We start from the raw sequence: 14,819 nt of genomic DNA, 5'->3' as shown, positions 1-14,819 counted from the left end.
TCTCCCAGTCTGGTAACATCTATTAAAAAAAGAAGGAAAACATTAAAAATTTAAAGTGTTCTACTTCAGTCCCTCTGTTGTGCTTTTGGGGCAGTTGCCAGGTGTTCAGCTGGCTGGAGGCTTGGGCTGTTCACAAAGAAGTTGGCAGAGACTGACTGTACCTTTCAAAATGGTTGCCTCAGAAAAAATTTGTTACTCTAAAAAAGGAAGGTGTTCTCCAACAGAGATTTTGGAGTGGAGGAGAAAAGGAAGGGCTGGCATTGGGTAGCTCAATGCTATTTGCTGCTTGCAGAAGTAATAGCAGTAATGTATTTCTTGGCATAGAGGTGGGCATACATTCAGGAATAAAAAAGCTATTTAGCTAATTTTCAGCTTGTATTTACAAACTATAACAGGGGGTAGCTCTGCCTGCTGCAGGCTGTGTCTCCAGTTCATGAATTCCTGGCACCCATCTGTGTGTCATACAGCTGCACCTCGGTACAAATTGAGCTGTGTCAGCTTTGGCCAACTTCTGCCTAACATTATCCCAACTCTCCAGTGAAATATTATTCAGCCTTGAATTCACCCATGTGATGAATATTCATTTCACAGGTAATTATTGTCATCCCCAAACAGCTCCACTCACACAGACCAAACTTCTCACGCAACCCATCATTGCTGTCACTGTTTTGGCAGCACAGAGCTTATGATTCCTCATGCTTTAATAATGCTCCATCATCTGTGCTATCAGATTTGGGTCAAATGACCATCATAAGGGTTAGAGAACTCTTCCTTTATGCAATGCTTTAAGAAAATAAAGAGGCACTTACCACTTATCTTTGCAGGTGCTCCCCTAAGTTCTTCACCTGAGCTAACAGTGGCAGTGGCCAAAAACAAAGCACTTTGATGTACCTTGGTGCTCCAGTTTAGATACCCAATGTGATCAATTGCATGTTCAGACATTGTATTGCAGTATTTTTAAATTTTTCTCCAAAATCGTTGTTGCTAAAAGAAATCTCAGTCCTTAAATTGGATGTAGAAATGGCTGTATCTCAAGTGAGTGGAATAATGTTGCTAGCAAGTACCAATATTTCACTTTAATTTTATTATCTTTTTGGAAGAATTATATGTGTAAAATATATTTTAATGGCTAATAAGTCCTTCAAAAGTATAAAAATACTGTTGTCTATCTATGCTTTAAGTATTATTGCTATCGTTATTATTAAAAATGAATAAAAGTGCTAAATAGCTACAATTATAGTGGTAAGAGATCAGTAAGTGTCTGAACTAGTTAGAGTTCAGCAACAGATTGTTTGTAAATGAGGCATTTACAAACTTGATGTCTTTGACAGCATGCAGCGCAATTTTACAATAGTTGTATCATTATTTTTTTAAATTAGCCTCAAAACATGTTCAACAAATTTGTCCTTATAATTTCAGCAAGTTAGTCTAAGCAAGAAGACAACTGTATTAAACAGGAAAATACTGACTTGTAACATTTTCTGGCCAGTGTCTCTTTGGTTATTCAGTAGGAGAGCATCTGACAGGCTGCTTCTCACTCGGTGTCCAGGTGTCTGTCCACTGATTCCTCATTTTGAATTGAAGAAAAGCAGGGAGATGTGGGAAGGGGACATCTGAGGGGTGTGAATTCTCTTCTGAGTGTGTATGTTGTTGACAAGATAGTTCAGATAAATACTTTTGATTAGCTTGGCAAAAAAAGTTCTTTGTCCTGTATCCAGTTTCTCTTTAGCTACATGGCAGGTCACTGTTCATCCTGCTTAGGTTTGAATTACCCTCACCTCATGTTCAGACCCCCTGAGTTCAAGCCCATCCTTCCCTCTTTCTCCCTCCACTGGGAGTGCCAGCACTGAAAAATTTCTGCTCCTAATTCAGTGCTCAGTTCAGGTGCTCTTTGGAGTAGGACCCAGGCTGGTTTCTCAGAGCTCTCTCTATCTGATCAGAGTCAAGTCAGCGAGGATCTTGCTGTGTTTTTAAAGATCAGTGGCTTAAGCTCCTACAGCCAAATGTTTTGGGGCTTTTTTTATAACCACTTCTGGATGTGCTGCTTGCATCCTTTGCCAGTTGTCCTGATCAGCTGTGCTGTTTATTTCCCATTTGCTCTGTCACTGCTGTGTCTAATATTGGACACAGCACGAGATGGTGCAGCTCAGGAAATGGTGAAGCAGCTGGTAGGGAAATGAGACAATAGTAAATGGAGAAAATATGAAAAAAGGCAAAATCCACATGTGGCTTGTACATTCTGTGGGGAACTGGTTTTTGTGAAGACTCTATACTCAGCATATTTGCATGAAACAAATTTAATAGGAAAAAAAAATGGAAAAGGGTTTTTAGGTGTGGTTAACACACAGAGCTTCTTCTCTTAGAAGAAACCTTTCTACAAAGGTTCCTTATTTCTTGATCTGAAAAAAAAAATGCTTGCATAACTGGATATTAGCCTGGGATTTTTTTTCTGATATATTTTTCCCCTGTAAAACAGTTAAACTGAAGAAAAAATAGCCAATTTTGCAGACTGTCACTAAGTATCTCTAAAATACAGTGTTTATTACAAAGAGAATATGCTATATGAGTTAAAATGGTGAAGTTTATAGTTACATGTTTTAAGTCTTTTAGTTTTGGGGTTTCCCCCCCTCCTTAATACAGTGAGTGCATGTATGAGCGGGGTTTTTCAGTAGAGGAAACAGTTGCTGCTGCAGTCCTTCCAGAACAGCCAACAGTAGAGTTAACTGTACTTTTACAGAATAAAACCAAAATAATTGAGACACTGAATGCTCCTATAGCATTCCTCTCCTTAGATCTCCAGCATGATTGAGAATTGCTCAGGTGAGGGTAGGGCCATCTTCCTCTCATAACACCTGCCTCTGTGGCAAGTATTAAAGTAAATGAACGTTCTCTAAACCAAACTTACATGTTGTGGTTTTTCCTGATTATCTGCAGCCTTATTGTTTGAATTCTGCACAGATTCTTTTAGCAGTACATATAAATGTCATTGAATATGGTTTAACACACAATTGCTCTCATTTTTGTTTGAATCTGGTGTTTTCTCTGGAGTCTTTGTTTTCAGTGTTTTCTCCCTTATGTGTGCCTTTTCTGATCATGGCTTAATTACATTTTAAGTGCCTTCTGTATTACTGTCTCCACTGCCTCAATTAGTTCACCTCCAACTGTGTGAATATTTTAATAACGAGGCACAAAGTATTTCTGGCAATACAGAGTGTGAGCTCTGCTTATCAGCCTATGGCAAGCTTTCCTTCAGGGCACAGCAGAGTTTACAGAGGCACTGTAGGTTAATGTGTTAGTGCCATTTGGGTTTGATTTATTTTCTTTGGGTTAGTCTCAGCTGCAGTGCAGGCTCTTAACTTTGACTCTTCCTGAGCATCGTTGATCGAGCACCTTTGCAGAACCGAGAATTATGGAGAGCTCACGGGCTCACAGCTGTGGAACCCAGGGTATGTTAGCTATGAAGAGAGCCACCAGTGTGCAGCTTCTCTTCCACAAATAAAATGTCTGAAAGGCAGATGCTGAAAAACTTTAGAAGCAGTTTTTATGGACAGTGCAATACTTTTGCTAATTCTTCCTGTGACTTTCAGTCTGTTAAGATACAAATTATTTAATTTTCTGATTTTATTTTTCAGGATTTATCTATCAAAGTTGGTAGCAACTTTGAGCTCTCTCATGTGTAGGTAGTCAGCCTCCCAGCCATCTTTCTATGAATTAGCAATACATATATATCCATTTATTTGATGATGGAGGGGATTTGGTTTTAGTTATGGATAGTCAACACTACCTGTGATTTGCATTAGAAAGAGCAGGTGCCTGCCTGCTAATTGTCAACACTGAGAAATCACATATCAGTGTCACTCAGTGCCTTGTCATTCCCGTATCATTGTATGGCTGTTGTGTCTTTGTGAAAGATTAAAACACACCTAGTTGAATCTCAGGCTGGAGGTTTCAAAGTCAGGGACTAGAATAGCTGCTAAAATAGGTTCCATTTAGGAGCAATGTCATATTTTAAAACAATTACAGCTCTCATTAAAAAAGGGCAGGGAAACTAAAGAGGCCTAAAGCTGTAAAAATGGTAGCCAGCTGCTCTTAATGATGCTGGAGTAATTTCACCATGTCGTGACTGTGTTCCCAAAGTTTGGATGAGTTTTGAAGGTGGATCATGGGATCTTACACTTGTTTAAAGTTCATGACAATATAAAGAGGTCTTTGGATTTGATCATCTTTGCATTTCCTCATGCTTAATTTCCTTTGGTGCAGCACCGGAATGATGGTGGCACTTCCCTCTTTGGGAGCTCTGTATCAAATCTCGAGATGGAAAATCTTGTAGATACCACATTGTATGCTTGGGAACTATCCTTCTGACAAAATGTCTCAGATTTTCATCTTTCCTTGGTAATCATGATGTGCATTTTAGGATAGTATATGTTTTAAGAAGTATTTATTTAACTTTATTTAACTGTTGTGTGATAGTAATGCAATATTGCCCCAAAATTATTTTCTGAGGATACACAGCGGGGAATGGTGCCACCACTTTCAGTTGACTTTCTTTGATGCGTTCTGGTGATATAAACCCCAATGTTTTTATTTTGCAGTTGCAGATACAGAATGTAGTAGTCTTTAAATAACTTATATAATTGCCTTTAGAAATACAGCATAGAAGAATAAATGTCTGGAAATATCAGAAAATCTAATAAAGATCTCGTAAGAAAATTAGTTAAACAGTTGAAAAAAGTTGTTGGGATTGTATGTGTAAAAATACAATATGCAAACTCAATGATTTTCATTCAATTGTTCCAATATTAAACTGCAGCAGAGCTGACCTTTAAGTCCGAACTGCTGTTATTAAAATTTCTTTTGGTAAACTGAACACTTGAGGAAAGGCGAGAGCAGAAGTGGTCAGAATTATGTGAAGGCAGTTAAGTCTCCCATCTCTTGATCAGATGGAACATTTGATGACAAACCCCTCAAGAGAGTTGGGGAGAAGAGGGGCTGTTTGAGTGACAAGCCGTGTCCCCAGTCGGCTGATCAAATGGAACGGACGTGCCAAGTTGTCTTCCCTGTGTTCTCACTGGTGTCAGATTGACAGCAGGATGTAATTGGATGGGAATGGAAGTGCTGAGGAGCTTGTGCACATGCTTGTGCTTTCTCTTTCTTCTTCCAGCATTAATCTGAAGCATGAATTTCTTTGAATGTTCAATTTAAATTAAAAAATGCACTGCTTTCATGGTATATGTTAATTTATTAACATGCCCCTTGTATGTAAATGTTTGCCTAATCTGGAAATAAAAGAGGAAAAAGAAATGCACATACCTGCACCCCTAATCAAACATAAATCAGAATCAAACTGTTTAGTTGGTTCAGGTTTTATTAGAGGGCATCTTTCAGTCTGACTTGGGTTTTTTTTTTCAGTGAAAAAGGTGATTACACACTAAAAAGATGTTAGTAAATTTGTGGGGAAAATGAAATATTTTAACAGTGAAAAACCAATTCATGGATTGGATTTGCAAAATCACAGAACAAAGCTAGATTTCCAGATTTATTTTTGAAGCATAACCCTGTGTCTCTTGAAACCCTCACCTAAAAGAGAGTTTTAAAATGCTTCATAGTCTGGTAGTCCGAACAGCAGTCATTAGTCTGTAGGATTCTGATTCTCTTCATAAAGAGCCCTGGGCACACAGATCCAATTTGGCCCTTCTTTGAGCTGGGGATGTGCTGTTGACTGCCAAAATTGGTTCCAATTTCAGTTATTTAAAGAGAAAAAAATATAAAATTAGGTGTAGTTTTCTGTGGGTGTTAGATATCCACCAAGAATTCAATGGATGTAAATTCCAAATTTGGGCTTCATTAGACAGTCTTTTTAGCTGGGTGCTTGGGAAGGGTATCAGAGGTACCTTCAGGATGGGCAGCATTTGTGGGGTTGATCCCCAAGACCCGAGGAGGTTGGGTGGCAGAATGTTTGTGTCTGCTTGCAGTGCCAGCACAGCAGGCAGCTCTGGGAACCTGCAGACTGGGATTTCTCAAGCTTGACTTGGACATGGAGGGTAAGAGCCTCCTGTTGGGACCATCTCCTTGTACCCAGGGCAGGTGTTGCTCCTGTTTTTCTTGCTTCTGGGATGGCAGCACAGCGACAGCAGCTACTGCTCCTTGTGCTCTTCTCTGGTTCCCATTCTCACTACACGAGGTGCTGCTGGTGGCTGCAGCCCTTCCTTTACGGGATTTTGCCTCTGTGTGCTTAGACCTCTCAGTGATACCTTCTCCCTTGCAAATACTTTTTCCTAATTTTCAGCATTTTTAACAGTCAGTTGGAATGTGAAGAAATGGGGCTTGGGCAGTGCAGTGTTGCTGAAGCCTTTTGCTCACTTACATTAAAATGATTCATTCACTGATCACTCACTGAAACTGGCACAGGGCATCAAAACCACCTTCCTCTGCTCCAGCCTGGCTCCCTTTGCTGCCTGCCTTCCATTCATGTCACTTCAAAGATGGCTAGTAGTACCCTTGATACTCTCTTAAGCTACTTTAAAATGATATTAGAGCTTTGTAGTTCCTGGTGAAAGTTAAGGTGAGGAGCTGAGTTACTCTGATGATTCTTTTTGAGCACTGTCTGTGATCTGAGCGTCTCAGGTCTGCTGAATGTCCCCACAGTAAAGGAGAAGATTTCTGGTAAATGTGTTGATAGCAGCTCTCTAAAAGTCTTTCCACCATCACAAAGTTATGCACTTTCCAGATGCTTACTCTGAGACAGTCAAAGTGATCTAAAGCCTAAATGCTGCCCTGGCCCACTGGCTGCGTAGAATTAACTTCTGGATTTATGGCCCTGAAAATTAAATCTGAGTTTAGACTTCTGGATTTTTGCGTGTGTAGCCTTCTAAAACTAAGAGAGTAAAATTTATAAAGACTTAGCACATCTTTTATTTCAAAAAGATTTTGGTGCTCATGTATCTAAAGGTACTGGTTTGACTGGTTTTCAATTTTAAACATTAAAAAAAAATCAATATTTTGAGAAACATACTGTATTTTAAATGTATTTTATAAACTGGAATCAAAACCATTGATAGAAATTATTTTAATATCTTTGTCTTATTTTTTTTTAGGAAGTGATAGCTGTCATGCTTAGATGTCACAGACATCTAAGACTGAGGTTTAAATGAAAGGGATTTTGGTTTAAACTGCTTTCAGAAATTACTACCAGAAAAGCGAATTAAAATTTGTAGTGACAGAGCAACAATCTGAAGGTAATTTCACTTTGAAGAATGTTGGTACTCTGTTTGCACTCTAACTTTGTCAGCCTTTCTTTGAAGTGCCATCCAGACTTGAAAACAACACAACATCAGCTTTGCCTGTTGAGAGCTGTGGATGCACTGAGCTAGAGGCAGCCGTTCTGCTCCCCACTGCTTCACACCCCCTGGTAAATCTGCAGGAAAACTATTTGTTCATATGAAACTCTTTCAAAGCCAAAGTTAGTTAATCTGCTTCAGATAGTTAGATTCATAGTTCTAGTGCCCTTCATGAAAGTTTTAGTTATGGCTAGGTTTAATTTTGAAAATTTAATCATGAGAAGAAAGGATTCATTATCTATTGCTTCCCTCAAACACAAATGTAAATGACAAAATTTGTAATAGAAAAATTATTATAGAGCCAAGGAACCTTTAAAATACTAGAAAGAAAATTGGAATGCTTTTCTCTTATAACAGTGTTTTTGGAAAGAGAAAAAAAAAATTCTTGAAAATTCTTAACTTCTTAATAGATTATTGCATATGGAGAATGAAATTATATGTGAATCTATTATAAGAAAACCTTTTCCAAACTCTATTTCAACTGTAATACTAGAAGAATTCAATTTATATGCACAAATGATATTGAGGTTCTTTCTCATCTGTGATAACTATTTTTTTTATCTTCTTGTCTTTAGTAGGGTAGAGTTAGTGTGGTCATTATTTGAGAATAAGTTGGTTTCCTTTATCTGAAATTTCAGTTAAATGCTAATTCCTGGCATTTACTATGGTTTTATAACTCTTAAAATTCATTAAAGGAGCAATATTTATGAGTACCTGCAGTATTAATTTCTCTTTAACAGAATCCTGTGAATGGAAGTATTTTACCTCATAAAGCCACACTTTGGAGTAGGAAAGGTTGTAGCCAGCAATAATTCAGATGCATTTGAACTTAAAGGATGGAATTTCTAACCAATATTGTACTGAGAGTGTTTCTTTCTAAATTAAAATGAGACGTGCTGCATCCACACTGTAGCTCCAAAGATGCCTCCTCTGGCATCTTGTTAGTTGAGAACCTCTTGAAGAACAAAATCTCTAAAGTAAGAATTTCAAGTGATCTCCAGAAGAATCCTCTGCTTCTGGGGACAGAGAAATTTGTCTGTGTCCCCATAGGATCAGGATGATTTCTGTGCAAAAATTCCTTATTTATGTTTCTTTCAGTAGTAGTGAAAATAAATATTAATATGTGAGGACTCCATGAGAATATTTTAAGAGGTTCAGTCTATTTCTGTGCTCTTTAAGTTTGAAGAATTAGTCTGAAGAAGAGACTAGAAAGATATTTGCCATGAGGCATGGGTTGGAACCTCATCCTCTGGTACCTCTAGGGAAGGACCTGAAGAATAAAGACTTTTTCTTCCTGATAAATTTCGCAAACCAAGGAGTTTCCTGAAAGTGCAGCCTCCTTTCCTAATCCCTTAGCTGCCTAACCTGCAAATTTCACTCAGTGTTGGAACAGACTCTGATTCCTCTTTTATTCCTCTTTTAGTTGTTATAGCTGATATTTTTGAACTTTCTATCATCTCTGCTGGTAACTTGAGATTAATGTAAGAAAGTAAGCTACATAAATAAGGAAATGCAAGGAAAAGTTGAAATACAGCAAAATAAAATGTACAATACAATTTATTTGCTATCGAAGTATAAAAATTCAAATGGTATATTTTATATGGTTCTTACTTATGTGTAATATGTGTACCAAATTTTATTTATTAAAATATATGCAGCTGAGAGACAGTTCCAGGCTTTGGCAATAATGCAATTGCTGATAAAAAAGAAATTAATAGTCAGTGTAATGCATTTTTGATTTTTTTTTTCTCAGTGATTGTTGTACAGATGTTTATTGGAGCTTAATTTCATTGAATTATATTGTCCTAGGAAAGATGTGGTATGCTCTCAACATGGAAAGAAGATCTTTGACTAAATGAGAAGTGTATGCAAAAAGCATTCAAAAATATATGTAGCAGGTTGTATTTCACGAATGCCTTTTTGAAGCAGCTTAAGATCTCTGCACATTTAATTCTCAAGTCCAGCAACCAGCCAGTGTAAACCACAGTCCTCAGGTGAAAAATGAGAAATTTTAAGGGCCGTTGAACACATGAAATTTAGCAGAGTGCTCAATAGCCCTCAAAATTTCTCATTTAGGAGAATGCATATGTATTGCTTCCAAAAATGAAGGCAAACTTCAATTTCTCCCATTTGATTTACATTTTTTCCCTCACTCCTTCCCTCCCTCCCTCCCAGTGTCTCTGAGTCTCTTATACCATGAGTAGCTGGTCTGCCTTTCTGCTTGTTTTGCAGCACACATAATACACCTGCAGATTAAAGCACTGGACTAAGTTCAGTGTGAAAAAATCTACACCAAGTTGAGGTGTAACACTAAAACCCCAACCCATAAACAAAAGTGCGTGCCTGGGATATTTTTTCTCTTACATTCCTGATACACTCCCTCAGACACAAGCATAAACATGACCCTGTTCAGGTTAATGTCTATTATTTACCTTTCTGGAGTTCCTTCCTTGTTCTCCTTCCCAGACTCTTGATATTTCCAGTGTTTTCAAAAACCCAGTCTGAAACAGGATACTAGGCCAAAATAAGCATCATGGATTTAAAATTCCAAGACTGATATTTTTGCCTTGCCTTTGAGCCTCCTTAGTCTCTTTTATAATTTTATAATTGCAGAAAGAGTAATTTGTATTTTTTTCATCCAGAGAATTGATTTTGTCTGTGTTTGAGCAGGGAGCATTCTCAGAGTAAGAACCACCTCATACCAAGAATCAAGAATAAAACTCATTTGTGAATCAGTGATGTTTAAAGACTTTTACAATCAATAAATTGCAATTGCTTAATTATGTGATGGGGTTCATAAAAGGTACCTAATTGCAAGATGTCAAATTATTCCAGTTTATAAATAAATTATATTTTTCTGTAATATCTTTCTCTAGTTGAACACATAGGTCAATTAAGTAATTTAAATTAACATTTATCATTCTGTTATTAATACAAAATAATAATTTTACATAAGGGAATAGGAAGACTGGAAAGTTCTTCATGCCCATCAGTATTTGTATTCTAGTTTTATGTTTCTTCTATCTTCTTTGTTTGGTTAGTTTTTTCTGCATTTTAAATATTTATTTATTGAAATAAATATTTATTTATACTCTCGGTTAGTTGGTTGAAATTAGCAGAATTCTTGGCAAAGGGCAACAGTGAGGAGATTCCACAAGTCCTGCAAGTCCAAGTTTGCAGAATTACTAGGTTGGAGAGAAGGGCCTCTGTGGTCTTTCACTAGGGTAACTTTTTTTTTTAACCCGTGCAAGAAAAAATAAAAGAGTTGTAGGAAGAGGAGCTGGCACACAGTTACTCCTGACCGTACAATGGACAAGGAGATAGTCCTGAAGGTGCAGTGCAATAAGTGTTATGTACCTGCATGAAAATCCTAACTTAGGTTTTGCACTGTACTGGGGCTAAATTGATGCCACAGTAAATAAACCCTTTGTGAGTTGCCTGGCGTTTTCAGGAGCTTTGTGAGCAAAGCTGAAGCTGTTAGAACTGCCTGATCAGCTGCCCAGTTCTCATATCAGCCTTAAATAGGCACCAGTGTCCAACTTCTCTTTAACTGCTTATCTCTGAAGATTTTTTTAATAGAAAATTGTGTTTAGAAGTAGAAAGAAAAGGGGTCTGTTAATTGAAATGCTGATTTTTTTTTTTTAACAAGCCTTTTTTCCTTTTGTTGCTCATTAGATATTTTATATTTCTTCATGCATTACTTTTTGAAAAAGCAAATTAGTAACAATGTGAGATAAAATACTTGGTTTTTAATGGTTGTGTTACAACAGGCTCCATGAAGGTTCCAAATCGTTTCATCATCTTTATAACTGCCACTTTTTTTCCTCTGCCCTCTATTCATGCAAAACCTTGAATTTTGTATTAATGTTCTCTCATTTCTCTCGTGACTATGTCTTTGTGGTAATACAGAATCTATCATAAATCTACTTGAACTTTATCTCCTTGTGGAAATATGTAGTATTTTAGGTAAAAAGGTTAGATATGCAGACTAAAAGCAGCCACTTCTGCCATTGTAAAAGCTTTTCAGAAAATTCATCCCGTGGGAGTTAAAATCTGGCAAAGGCTTGTATACTTAAAAAATAGACTATTAAGGCAATAGATTGTGTTAAACTTGAGTAGAACATGAGTTATAGTATAAAAAGTCTCTTTTGCCAAAATAAAAAAAAAGGAATTAACATATAGACTGAAGGGTAAATTCTGTCCTTCTTAAAAATGTGCAATCTAATTAGCATTTTGTGGGATTTGCTGGGATGAATTTTCCCCGTGGCATATGCAAATGCAAACAGGGAGAACATGGGCTCCAGGCTGCTAATGGCAGACATCTGCCTGCAGGGACAGCCATGTACAAAAATGCCTGCATCCTTGTCCCCCGAGGACCTGGCATCAGCTGAGGTGATTCTTGAAGTTATAGGAAGATTTTTAATTATGGGGAAGTTCCTCGGATGGTGAAAATAAGCAAAGATTTCTTTTAAAGGGGAAGAAGGATCAGATGATGTTTCCTTAAATCACATCTGTTTCAAGGTAGACAAAGTTCAAATGCCAAATATTCCCTATGCAACTGCTTCCAAATATTTTGGCTGTTTTCTCTTAGCCATCTCCATCAAGCTTTGGAGTCAGTCTCAGTGCATTTGAGAGACTTGGTGGGCCGGGCTCATGAAGGCACATCTCAGCTTCTCAAGGATAGGGCTGAGACCACATCCTCCTCCTGTGAGCTAGAGGAAAAGACCAGAGTGGTGATGGAGCACTTGGGATCATCCCCACAGCTGTGTTGCTGCTCCGAAGGGAGCAGGAGCAGTGGTGGCCAGTGCTGCTGGGATTCAGCAACACCAGGCAAGACAGGGTGACCTGCCATGACTCCTGTAGGAAAGTGAGGCCGTGTCCATGCTTTTCTGTTTGCTGCCTGCCTTCTTCCCTTGCCCTCTACAAATGAGGTTGCCTTTCCCTGAGCTCAAAGCCAAGACTACAGCCAAGACCTTCAGGAATTTTTGGATGGCAAAAGAAAGATGTATAGACACAGATGAATTACAATTTCCTCCGGTGGTTCAATTTATATCTTAGCATTTGGTTTGTAGGTTTTGGTTGATACCTTCAAGAGAATGCTAGGGCTTTTTATTATTTCAAGGAGAGCAATCAGAATCATTCCTCTCACTAGCTGGTAAGTGGATTAGTTTGACAAATTAAAGCTTTGGTTAGGATGACAGTAGAAAAGAGTATTTGTCGTTAGTCTTAAACAATGACTCTTGTCTCTAATGTTTCTTTTCTAGAAACTGAAATACTGTATGCATATTTGATATTGTATTTAGTCTCTCAAGATGGCATCCCAGGTCTGATGTTCAATTAAGAAGTGCAGCTCTGTAATCCTTATTTAATTAGAACTCCCTGTCATAGTCCCTGTGAGTTGCATTTGTAATTGGATTCTCACAAGTGAGAATATGCAGAGGCTACCTCAAAGGGGAGTTGCAATTTGCTGATGTGTGTTACTTACCTGTAGTTCTTCGAGAATGTTTCCTCTGCATATTCACATTACGGGTCCTGTCCACCTTCTGTTTGTCCTTGGATTTGTGCTGCCCAACAGCTGTGGTGTTCAGTAAGGATAACTTGTAGCACTGTACAACTCTCAAATCTCAGAGGGCTTGGTGTCATGAGATGGCCCTTGTACAGTCCTAGTAGTCACTGCTCTTCTAGGAAGTTCCTGTAGGCCACCAGCACTGGAGAACCCAAACCCACTGGTGTGAATATGCAAGGACAGCACTCTCAAAGAGCAAGCCAATGGTAAGTACCCTTCCTTTGTCTTCCACAATATGCCAAATATTTTAAATGTTATTTTTTAAGTTCTCTATTGGCAAATTTGCTACACTTTCCCTAGGATAAAAACATACTGATATTAATTTAGAGCTGTTGCCTTCCTGGCAAAACATGAAAAAGTATCTGTGTTTGCAGATGCTCACTTCAGTTGTAGATTGATGTGCAGCTATCAGTGTGTGGGTGTGCACATGTTTGAGCTATAATACATATTTCTATCAGACAAAAAGGCACAATTACAGTGCAGCACTATATGTTTTACTATATATTCTTCTAGTTGTATTACCTTTAGAGTAGATTAGATAGCAAAGTGAGTCACTGACCAAAAAAAGTCTTCTAATAGTGTGAACAGTGTTTAATTCTCAAAACAGATTCTCCAGAAGAAAATCACTGCTACATTTTTCACTGCTACATTTTTTTCTGAACTTTTGTTTTTTTCCAGACATGGAATTCTGTGAGACTCCCCATATCATGTGCTCTGGCTATCAAACTGAGCTCCATGGTGTAGCTGAGCACAGTTACCCGCTGGAGGTGGGCTCGGATGTGGACACTGAGACAGAAGGAGGAGCGTCCCCGGACCACGCCCTGAGGATGTGGATGAGGGGCATCAAATCAGAACACAGCTCCTGCTTGTCCAGCCGGGCAAACTCAGCCTTGTCCCTCACTGACACTGACCATGAAAGGAAGTCTGATGGGGAGAATGGTAATAAAGAAATGCGTCTCATGTACTCAATGCTAGTAGTAATTTATTCACAACTTCCTTTTTCTACTTCTCTTATTTTCCTTTTTTCTTTTTTTTTTCCTCTTTTGTTTTCTTTCTCTTTTCCCCCTTCCTTCCTAGATCCCTGTACTGTATGTAAGGTGAAGGGGTTTGCTGTGTGTATTGTATTTATAGTTTAGACAGAAAATAAGAGAAAAAAATGAAACTGTGATTTTGTTCAAACATAATTCCTCTAGAAAAGAATAACTTTCCCACATTCTTCATTTCTGTGTCATAAGACATTTATCATTTGAACTTTATGGCCTATGAATTAGGTTCTAAAATCTATATATGTACATTTTTATCACATTTTGCATACAGTTGCTCCTGTGGCTTCTGGAGATAGCTTTAAGGTTCTTCAGCTGGGTGACTTGAGAAAGACAACCTGCAGTCCTAAATTCTCTGTTTACCTCTAATCTTATGCTACACCTTAAGACGTGTCTTTATCAGTAGGACAGACTGAACAGGTCTTTGTCATGTGTCAGTTCTGTATTTCTCTGCATATAGAGAGTGGGCTTGTGGGTCACATCGGCTTGGTTTTTGTGTATGTGTGTTTTCTAACTATTCATTCTCGTTCAGGATTTTTTACTCATTTGCTTTTCTTACCATTTAGTGTGTCACAGAGGGGGAAAATGTGTATATAATTAACATGAAGAATTAGTATTTTTTACTTTGCATTAAAATTGATTAAAAGCTACTGTTTCCTTACAAAGTATAGTAAGTAAACAAATTTATCATGCTTAAGATCAACAAGCTTAGCTGATATTTTAATTTGTATGTTTAATAACTGCATGTTATGGCAGATCTGGATGTCATTAAATATTGACACTCCAGTGTTGACAATGACATATTTTAGTGCCTCTGTAGGCATAAGGTTAATACAACTGAAAAGGGTTTCATTCAGTATAAATGGCATT

At 37.9% G+C, this 14,819-nt stretch overlaps 1 protein-coding gene across 14 annotated transcripts in view; it reads left to right on the top strand.

Moving 5' to 3' along the window:
* TENM1 (teneurin transmembrane protein 1) overlaps window positions 1-14,819 on the top strand; it is a 794,184-nt gene that overhangs the window by 573,066 nt on the left and 206,299 nt on the right. For 12 of the 14 annotated variants that reach the window (XM_077786535.1, XM_077786536.1, XM_077786540.1 and 9 more), the window contains one exon: window positions 13,585-13,845. The exons of the other annotated variants lie outside the window; for them this stretch is intronic. In XM_077786535.1, coding sequence (XP_077642661.1) covers window positions 13,585-13,845 — 261 coding nt within the window. The remainder of the gene's footprint in view (window positions 1-13,584; window positions 13,846-14,819) is intronic. 14 annotated transcript variants of the gene reach the window in all.

Source organism: Lonchura striata, chromosome 14 (genome assembly GCF_046129695.1).
Source record: "Lonchura striata isolate bLonStr1 chromosome 14, bLonStr1.mat, whole genome shotgun sequence".
Taxonomy (NCBI): Eukaryota; Metazoa; Chordata; class Aves; order Passeriformes; family Estrildidae; genus Lonchura; species Lonchura striata.
Note: the sequence above shows the minus strand (reverse complement) of the source record. Positions and strands in the feature narration are given on the sequence as shown.